General features: G+C 41.9%; 2 protein-coding genes across 5 annotated transcripts in view; one reads left to right on the top strand and one right to left on the bottom strand.

Annotated features, from left to right (window-relative positions):
- Positions 1-77: 77 nt before the first annotated feature.
- The window catches only part of LOC306941974 (uncharacterized protein), a 62,441-nt gene continuing 52,451 nt past the window's right edge, over positions 78-10,067 (bottom strand). The window contains exons 1-3 of one of the 2 annotated variants that reach the window (XM_079527618.1): positions 2,183-2,324; positions 1,716-1,910; positions 78-432 (exon numbers count right to left, since the gene is read on the bottom strand). In XM_079527618.1, coding sequence (XP_079383744.1) covers positions 160-432; positions 1,716-1,901 — 459 coding nt within the window. In that variant the 5' untranslated portion in view covers positions 1,902-1,910; positions 2,183-2,324 and the 3' untranslated portion in view covers positions 78-159. Of the gene's footprint in view, positions 433-1,715; positions 1,911-2,182; positions 2,325-10,067 lie in introns of those variants that run through there. The other variant, XM_079527617.1, reaches the window with a different exon arrangement.
- manea (mannosidase, endo-alpha) lies at positions 2,752-8,719 on the top strand. 3 transcript variants are annotated; one of them, XM_079527990.1, is made up of 5 exons: positions 2,752-3,086; positions 4,480-5,114; positions 7,244-7,353; positions 7,515-7,591; positions 7,768-8,719. In XM_079527990.1, exons 2-5 carry the CDS (start codon positions 4,589-4,591, stop codon positions 8,399-8,401), a joined length of 1,347 nt encoding a protein of 448 aa, XP_079384116.1. In that variant the 5' UTR covers positions 2,752-3,086; positions 4,480-4,588; the 3' UTR covers positions 8,402-8,719. The 3 variants fall into 3 exon arrangements, with proteins under 3 accessions (XP_079384116.1, XP_079384117.1, XP_079384115.1); XM_079527991.1 differs by having other exon boundaries at positions 2,752-3,094; positions 7,244-7,291; positions 7,510-7,591; XM_079527989.1 differs by having other exon boundaries at positions 2,752-3,094.

The raw sequence follows: 10,067 nt of genomic DNA, 5'->3' as shown, positions 1-10,067 counted from the left end.
CGTTATACAACAGCATTGAAAAAGAAATGCACTTCTCTGACATTGAAAAACAAACCTTTTTAGTTTTCATTCAGGCAAAAATGAAAATGGAACATATTGGCAATTGAAACAATTATTTTTCATGAATGCACTTTCAACAAAAAAACATCTGCTGCTGGGTCACTTGTGTGTTGCCCCGTGGGTAGCAGGTTTCTTCTTCCTCTGCATTTTCTTCCATGCCCACTCAAGGCCTTTTTGCAGTGGCCCATTATACAGCTGTTTTACCAGCACCACAAGGAAACCGGCGATGCCGGGCCAACCCAGAGTGAGGTGTCCCATCCAGATCAGGAAAATCCACATCACTATCTTCGCCAGCAGGAGGACAGAGAACGTCAGGCCGCTGTGCGAGCTGAGCCACTCTTTAAGCCGAATTATTCTCTGCCCATGGTCAGCCTAGGAATAGAGAGGTGTGTGTCAGTAGAGATGGATGGGTATAAAATTAGGTTATGCATGTAAGTAATTCTTGGAGAGCTGCCCCAGCTAAATGATTGATAGTTGGGAACCAAATGGACCCAAAGGTCTGTAACTCTCAGAGTGCATATGGAACCAAATGGACCATTTGGTTCCATTTGTACACTCAGGGTAAAATGAACACTGAGGCAGGGCCATCTAATAGAAGAGTTAGGATATTGAGTGGGCAGAAACCGAGCGCTCGAGCGCTGTTCATGGAGCCTGAACTGAGACAAGCTGGAGTTGGAAATACATTGTTTTCAACGAGGGCGGCGCAAATAAGAGCTATTTTAAGCATGTGTGCAACATGACAACTGTTTTAAAGTATTGTACAGTAACAATTAAAGTTGTACTGAAAACAATCTAAAATAAAGGGATTTAAGATCATTAAAGCTGGGCTGTTGCCTGAGTCCAATGCATTACTGCCTACTTCCGGTCCAGGACTTGTCCCAGTTGGTTGTCCCCATTCTCAATAGAAGTCTATGTAGGAGAGCCGCCATTGGACTGGCCCCATGAAGTGAACGCAGTTTGCGTAACTCTGTCTATATCTAAGGCTCTGCACTGAGGATATTAAAGTGTACATTGGTGTCCCTTAATGTAAACAAGTCTTAAGGTCCCCACACACGGAGCGTTTTTCGGATTTTTAGCGGCGTTTCTCCATCGGTTTTCCGAAAAACGCGTCCAGTGTCCTCAGCAGATTTTGCATTGACCTGTACTTTAGTTGAATTGTACCCATTCTATAAACTGTTAAAAACAATTTTCAATCAATCAACCAACCAACCCGAGATTACAATAAAATCACACCCGTGTGAAGTGAGTGGTGCAACTCCATGTGGGGATCCCCGGAAGTTCCAGACCCACAGGACCACGGCCAGGGTGCCGGCCCGGTTCCGGCAAGCCGCCCTACGTCCGAAACGGTAGAGAAATGAGAGTTACCATGTGAGGGTCTCCGGGGGGTCCCCGGAACATCCAGACCCCAGGAACGTGCCTAGGGGGCCAGGCCGAATCCGGCGAGCCGCCCCACGTCCGAAACGGTTGAGAAATGACAGTTACCGTGTGGGGGTCCCTCTACTGTACCCTCTACTGTACTGTCACTGTACTGTACTTGCACACCCGAAATCATCATATATACAGTTAATATGTGCGTGTGTTTGTGTGTGTTAGGTTGCGCACAGGTGGTGGAGCACCACTCAAAAAATATCAAATAGGGGTCCATGGCTCCTAACCTCTTCATGAACTTCAGGTGTGTTAGGGTTGGGGGGGCTCTGGGTCTGGTCTGCAACCTCTGCTGCACTGGTACTAACTGGTACTGGTCCGAGAACAGAGGCGACCGGTTTGGCACTGATCCTTATCCTTCCAGCTAGTCGTCTGTTTTCAACCTTTTGTTTCGGTTTCTTCTTGGCCTCCATCATCGTTTGTCACTAGAACAGAGCAGAGGTCATATTCCATTATGTGAATATGTTCTGAATAATCTAACATAGCATACATTGCAAAGCCGTTGAAAGAAAAATATTTGGCAATATTAAAGAAAGAAATATTGCTAGCCACCTCTTGGTGTCGTGTCACAAATTTGACTATAATAACTTCAATAATCAATAGAAAGGTTGAAATTAAAATAAACTCCCTGTTGGGGAAAAAGTAGCTATTAAAGTGACGATTGACTTAAAGTAGCTAAGTTAAAGTGATAACTTACGTTATATTTCCCGTCGTGCAAACGTCGAAGTGAAGGTGCCAAATACGCAGTCAAAATATGCAATTAAAGTAGGTTTTTCCAAAACTTTAACGGGTTTTACTTAATAATTAGTTTTCACAACACCCTATGGATTCTTATTTTGGTGGTGTATTGATTCAGGTGGTTTCTTATGAATGCGTTATTAATGGTGTGCACTGTGCTACTGTACTGTGTTGTGTGCGTACGGTAAAATAACGTTTACATGAAGTTTTGAAGCTTCGACCAGTGTTGACTTGCACTGCAGGCTTAATGTACCCTCCTGAACGAATGGGGGCGATATGGTTTCGTTACTGACTAGTTATGGGCAGCACCTCTGGGACAGCACAACTACTACAGATCTGTATTATGTAATAAATGATGTTACAAGCAGCCGCAGGTAGCGGTAACTGCTTAGAGATCTGTGATATACAACTGCGCACTGATTTTAGCGCAGGTCTGAACGCAGCCGTAACGTGACGTCACACGCCCGGTCCCTCTGGCCCGGCCGGAAATAGCGGATCTACAAGCTCACGACGCCCCGCGATGCGACGCGCTGTGATCTTGTAGATCTGCCATTTTGTGCGCGCGACACCGTCGGTAGTGGAAGCTCTTTCCAGCTGTCAGAATGGTACACAACTGTGGTCGAACATCCCATGCAGTGAAAATATTACACTAAATTAAGAGGACTTTATATTACTCGATATTAATACACTGGCTGTTTAATTTAACAAACGGCCTTTTACGGGACTATTCTTAAAGCTAGCCACGCTATGCTACAAATAGCTTAGCAATAGCATGAATCAGTGTCGAGTGGAAAATCAATATAACCTGCAGATTTTGCTGAGCTGTTGTTGACAGGTCTAAGTTCGTCCTTCAGCCAGACCAAGTATGCAGGTATAATTTTATTTGAGTAACATTATTTCACGTGTTTTCTGTTTTGTATGTGTGGGTAATTGTTGGGAATGTGAGGGGTTTAGACTTATCTTGTTTTTTCAAACTTCCGCATATTCGATAAGGATACTCGCATAGTGAATGCTCAGTCACTTGTCACAAGTTGGCAGGTGTTTTTTCTTCTAAATGAAAATAGGGTGTATTCTATTGATAATGGCAATTAAAGTAACTGTAAATGCACCTGACGAAATTACTGGCTATGCACTTTGCCATAATTTGTGTAGCTAATCAGGTAATGTTTATGCTACAATGTATTTGTTGTATATTCTGTTAACAAAGGGGGTTTATTCATTTAATCGTGCATATAGAGGGTATGCGCGTGACATCATCATCAAACCAGGAAGTTATGCAGGAAGGCCTACTGAGTGGCCAAAAACTACTTTCTGGCCTTGACAGCCCATACATCCACACAGAAAAGTCATATCTGATTGCATTAAACAATGTTAAACTCACTTTGCATGTTGCTTTGCCACTCGATTTGCCACTCGATGGGCCATTCACTTTAAGCATGTGCATACCCTCTATTGCATATGGGGATATCCTAGCCGCAATTTGCAACTCTAGATTTTTTTAATAATGGGATGAATCTAGAGTTGCAATACCCTCCATTGACTCCCCACTCATCCAATTTGCGTTTGCGATCTGCTTGTCTTAAACAACGTTAAACTCACCAACATTGCATCTGTAGTCCAAGCTTGAATTATCCTCTTTCAATCTGCCGAGCTTGTTTTTCATAAAAATCCACCGTAGACATGTTATGAGCTACTTTCTGTCAAGACATCCTCTGCAGGTGATTCTTTTTCTAAGTGTTGCAGTTTAGAAGCACTCGTTTTTATTAACGGGTCGCGCTGCTGCCTCCTGCATTATGTGCAAATTCGAAACGGGTGGTAGGCAGGGCCGTTCAGTGACTTACGACGAGTGCTTCCAAACTCCAGAATCACCTGCACAGAATTTCTTGACAGAAAGTAGCTCATAACATGTATACGGGGGATTTTTATGAAAAACAAGCTCGGCAGATTGAAAGAGGATAATTCAAGCTTGGACTACAGCTGCAATGTTGGTGAGTTTAACGTCGTTTAAGACAAGCAGATCGCAAACGCAAATTGGATGAGTGGGGAGTCAATGGAGGGTATTGCAACTCTAGATTCATCCCATTATAAAAATCTAGAGTTGCAAATTGCGGCTAGGGATATCCCTACTTTTGTTTATTTTGGCCAGCTCCGTAGTCAATTTTGCATCCATGAAACTTGTCCATATCTTGTGCTTACAGTTTTCAACCAACTTTCTCTCTCTTTCTCTACAACCTACATTTTGTTTAATATCCCTAGGCCAAGCAAAGATCCAGCTGCCAAGTTCCAGTGGAACTGTGTCTGTCCAAAAGCCCCTTTCTGTTCCCATGACAGTGCATTGTGGAAAACCTCATGTGCCAACTGAAGAATGGCAAGGTTGAGGCGCAAATCTTGCATCACATTAATTGGTTTGGTGCTGCTCACATTCATAGTAACAGTGGTCTTAAAGTCCTTTGCACTGCAGGATTCACCTTTTGGCAACTCTGACAGTCTTGAACCCTTCCCAGAAATCAGAGGAGTTGTAAAGAATGAGATTCAAGTTAAGAGAGAAAACAAGGCCGTTCATCGGACCAAAATCACAGACACTGCTCACTCAGAGAATACGGGTGCAGAGCTGGAAGCTACACTTAGAAGGTTCTCTCCTCCCAACTACAACCTCCATGTCTTCTACTATACCTGGTATGGTAACCCACAGTTTGATGGCAAATACATTCACTGGGATCACCCACAGCTGCCTCACTGGGACTCCAAAGTGGCCCAGGGATATCCACAAGGGAGACACAGCCCACCTGATGATATTGGGGCCAACTTCTATCCAGCCTTGGGGGCTTATAGCTCCAAAGACCCCTCCGTTATAGAGGCTCACATGCAGCAGCTGCGAACAGCAGCAATTGGTAAGGCAGCAAGATAATGTGTGTGGTGTACCTTGGCTTCCTCCAGTCAATACCTCATTGATTGATTGATTGAATACTTGTATTAGCCAGAAATGTAAACAGCATGAGGTACAGTCAAATATTATGGCTAAAAGATTAACTAGGATAACAACATACTTCATAGTTATGTTATTGTACTTTACTTTGTACCAAAATGAGTTTCCATGCTGATGGAAAGTTTTTGATACATGCGGTACACGCTGAAATCAAGTATGGTTCCCTGATGAGTAGTCACTGACCATCTCCTTTGAATGTTTTTTATTATACCGCTTACATTTTAGAACGGGCATCCTCACTGTCTGCATGTGCTAATGCTCAATGGCCGTTTGCAAGTTGGGATCAATTGGTCAACGTACTGAGGAGAACCATGCAGGACAGAGTGTGATGGACAAAGGTTTCCTTATTTATAAGTAGTTTTTAAGTCTGTCATTTCTCAACCAGAGCCGCAGGGAGGTATTTACAGTAGGAGGTGCTGAACGTTTAGGAGGGGGCAAAATGCGCGTGCACACACCTCGTGCACGCACATTTGTGCATTTTCACACGGAAAAGTGGCTTTTACTTTCCTATATATACTATAATAACCATCTGCCTCCCGTGCCGCAGTGAACTAACGCTACGCTTGATTTTTGTCACGGACATACAAAATAAATGGTCAATAATTATACCAGAAACCCAAATAGCTAGCCCTAAATGTATACAAATGGCCTCATAATGTGCCATAGTGACTATGCCTGTGTGCTACACATTTTAAAGGGGGGCTAATTCAAGAAGGGCCCAACAGTCTCATTGTGGGCATGACATCTATTTAGCCCTTGCCTTTTCATCTTATTATAGACCACTAATTCAAATGTGTAGGCTATAATTATGAAAAAAAATCTAACAATAATAAAAACATTATTTATGATTAACATACTGATGATTGCACCTGACTTGATAAGGCAAAATGGTTGAAATTCTTCCATGTACACAAATACATATGGCTGAGATTCAGTTCTTTATTTCTTGTTCTCAGTTCTCTGTTTGCTGGAAAGTTCTAGTCAAATGATTTGTGGTTTGTCCGCAAACGTCTTTCCAAGTTCTCTTTCTTCACCATCACTGTTCAGTTCTTGCTGATGAGACAAATAATTACAGTAGAATAATGATGAGAGAGCTCTATCCAGTTCCATGTATGGTACACAAATACATATGGCTGAGATTTCAGTTCTTTATTTCTTGTTCTCAGTTCTCTGTTTGCTGGAAAGTTCTAGTCAAATGATTTGTGGTTTGCCACCAAGTTCCCTTTATTCACTATCACTGCATATAGTTGTACAATATGTCTTTTGTGTCATGCCGTCTGTTCCCAAACTCATTTAACTGATGTCTTGTCTCATTAGTAGTAGCTAATAATAAACAGGTCAATCCTGTGTTAATTCACTCTATCCCACTCATTTGTTAGTTTCAAGAGTAGTAGTGGTTTCCGTTAAGGTGAACAAGTATTCAATGTTGATGAGAAAGTCTTAGAACATGCGCACCGGTAGGTGGTGTGATGTAAGGAATTATGCCAGTGGAACAATGAAAGGGCAACAATGAAAGGCAGCTATTAGCAAACATTACTTCTAGCTGTCTGTCTTGTCTTGCATCCTCACCTGACATTAATGAGCATGTCATCCCGACACTTCACCAGTCACCAAAATAATTCAAACTAATTATTTAAATATGTTGATATATTGTAGACATTATAACCAACATAAAAAAATGTCACAGACATGGACAAGTCTTGCCAGTCTTGTACGGACATGTTGATGACCCCTGGAACAAACAGACACATGCAATTAACCAGAATTAGGCGCCGATACTGTGATACATACAGCATACTTATTAGGCATAGTAACAAATTTGTTTTGAACATATACATAAAATGATTTTTTTCTAAGATTATTCATCTTCCCCTCCTGTCCGATGGTGGGAGGGGGGGGGGGGCTGTGCCTGGGGGGAGGAGGTGCTCCAGCCCCTCCAGCACCCCTACTTCCCTCAGCCATGTTCTCAACCGTTATTTTTTTATTTCTTATGTTTAATGATAATTAAATTGAGACTGCCAACTACTCTTTTAGGTGTTCTTGCCGTTTCCTGGTACCCTCCTGGTAGGAAGGACGACAATGGTGAGCCTACAGATGATATTGTGCCGTTGTTGCTGGATGTGGCACTTAAATACTATATAAAGGTGTGTGGGTCATGTTTGTTGGCTGTCGGCTTCGACGTACATCTGATGAAATCTGGAAACATGAACATAAATTAATACGTATAAACATACCATACCATGAAACAAACATTCATAATAATGGGCAAGATTCTTGTCACTGTTGATAATTTGTTTAAGTACAGGTGGCTTTTCACATCGAACCATACCAAGGGAGAGATGAGGCCACAATGTTGGCTAACATCAAGTACATCATTGATAAGTGAGTAATAGTGTGTTGTCACATTAAAATCAAGTACCATTTGGTTCCAAACAGTCAGATTTATTTATTCTGATATAAAGCAGTGATGATGATGTTATCTCCATAAGCCTATCTGTTCCCATGACTCATCCTGTTTCAAATTATTTTATGATCTTTATTTGTATCTCTTCCCTCAGTTATGGAAAACACCCTGCCTTCTACAGACACAGGACAAACACTGGGAAGCTTTTGCCTTTGTTCTATGTGTATGACTCCTACTTGCTGAACTCTGAACAGTGGGCCATACTGCTAAAGCACACAGGGAGCCGCAGCATCAGGGATACCCCGTATGATGCCATCTTCATTGCCCTGCTGGTCGAGGAGAAACACAAGAGGGACATCTTGACCGCTGGCTTTGATGGACTCTATACATACTTTGCCACCAATGGGTTCTCCTATGGGTCCACGCATCGAAATTGGGAGTCCATGAAAACATTCTGCGAGGTCAACGATCTGATATTTGTCCCTAGCGTAGGCCCTGGGTACGTTGACACGAGTATTAGACCCTGGAACTTCCAAAACACCCGAAATCGCATTAATGGGAAGTACTATGAAACGGCACTGAGTGCTGCCTTGAAAGCCAAGCCTGATATCATCTCAATAACATCTTTTAATGAATGGCATGAAGGGACTCAAATAGAAACGGCAGTTCCAAAAACAAGTCAGACTGTGTATCTAGACTACTCGCCGAACAAGCCATCAGTTTATCTGGAGATGACTCACAAATGGGCAGCAATATTTAGTGGCGAGCGCAGGAGATGGCAAGAATGATAGAATGACAGGTAGGGGGGAAAAGCATGAACATAGTTGTAATGAAGATCATTTCAGAAGACAGAATTATGTGCAATTATGTTTTGCTCTTGAAGTCACCATTTAAAGTATCACGCCTATTTTTTTAATTTTACATCACAATGCATCTCTAAGCCATGCAGAGGTAATGCTTAGGTTTCATCATCACTGATATATATATATATATTTCCTTCATCAACAACAAGCATAAATTGTGCATGGACATTTCTGACTACATCTAACCTGAGGTCATCAATAAACTTTTCCCTACATATAAGAAAATACACAAATATCTGTTTTTTCCTTCTGTTTATTTTCTTTCTTTAGTTGACAGGGCTGTGCAAAGACTTTTGGTACCCCTTTCACAATTTTGGGCATCATGTGCATACTATGTGATAGATAAGCTAGCCATGTAAACCAGACTTTATATTCACCTCAAAGTTTGAGGAAGGTCTAGGGCTTTTGGCCATTAGTGAAAGTGTTACATTATTTGCAAATACCGATGACTTAATTTGCTTTCATGTGCCTTTTGGTTGGCAGTGGCATCCATGATCCATCTGAAGATATTGGCTATTTAAGTTGAGCGCACCAGTCCCTTTTCCTGCTGAAATCAGTTTTATTAGAAAGTGTTATGAATTGTCCATGTACATCTAAGTAAGTCTGTGTACTTGAACTTGAGATACAGTGTTTATGTACTTGATATGTGATAGTACGGCCTGCATTGTACTTTATAGAGGCATCAAATCAGAGAGAGAGAAGATTTGAAAGCAAAGGAGGCATTTTCTATATAATATTCATGTGCATATCTAGGAAAGTGGCAGGTGCTTGGCCACTGTTTGGCTCCTATCTGCATGTGCCTGTCAGTTGACATTTGATTTGAAGTGTTGTATTAATATACACGAGGATTGTCCCACACCCCAGTATCTATTCTGTACATAATCTTGTAAAATCCTCTTAAATTGTGTAAGCATATACAGTAGATATGCGTTTCTGACACCAGGTGCTCTCCGGATACAGGATGCCACATTGGCACTGTTGAACCGTCCAATGCAATTAGAACATCATGTTTTCTATAGTTGTCCCTATTCCCAATTTTGGCTCTATATCCCACCTGCTTCATCTATACTTTTCTATTATGACAGATCCGGTCACGTGTGGCTTGTGCAAAGGTATATACCCTAAGATTATACCGGTAATACTATAATATTGTTTTATGTGTTTAATACTAGCTAAACCTAAGAACGTGTGACACTGCAGTGCTGTCATCTTGTTCTCAGAGCTCGTCGCTTGCTTGAAGAAGCACCACTACAGTATGGTAGAGTATAGGATCACAACCTTAAGCAAGGCCGTCTTCTTATGATTCATCAAGGACTGTCCACAAACAACATCTTCTGTGATGCGAACAGCCACGTCTGCGGGACAGCCCAGGACAAATGTCAGGCTGTCCAAATAGGCTGCTTCATCAATCATGTCCAGAGCCACAGCCACTGTCAGAACATACATGTCCATCAAAGAGACAACAAACTAAATGTCGTTTGGCCGAGAGAGAGAGCATTTTAACGTGATGCTCTAATAAAATGCGCCAGCGTGTAAATAATTTGAGTCCTTTTTAGATGGGGATCTCGTAAACCCATCATGAATAACGTCT

This window comes from Electrona antarctica, assembly GCF_951216825.1.
Source record: "Electrona antarctica genome assembly, chromosome: 18".
Taxonomy (NCBI): Eukaryota; Metazoa; Chordata; class Actinopteri; order Myctophiformes; family Myctophidae; genus Electrona; species Electrona antarctica.
This window is presented reverse-complemented; position numbering and strand designations above follow the sequence as displayed.

Bases quoted from the DNA above. Each gene is read 5' to 3' on its own strand.
- manea (XM_079527990.1), top strand. From the start codon at position 4,589: ATGGCAAGGTTGAGGCGCAAATCTTGCATCACATTAATTGGTTTGGTG. The intron at 7,354-7,514 runs GTGTGTGGGTCA...GTTTAAGTACAG, and splicing joins CACTTAAATACTATATAAAG to GTGGCTTTTCACATCGAACC. The intron at 7,592-7,767 runs GTGAGTAATAGT...CTCTTCCCTCAG, and splicing joins ATCAAGTACATCATTGATAA to TTATGGAAAACACCCTGCCT.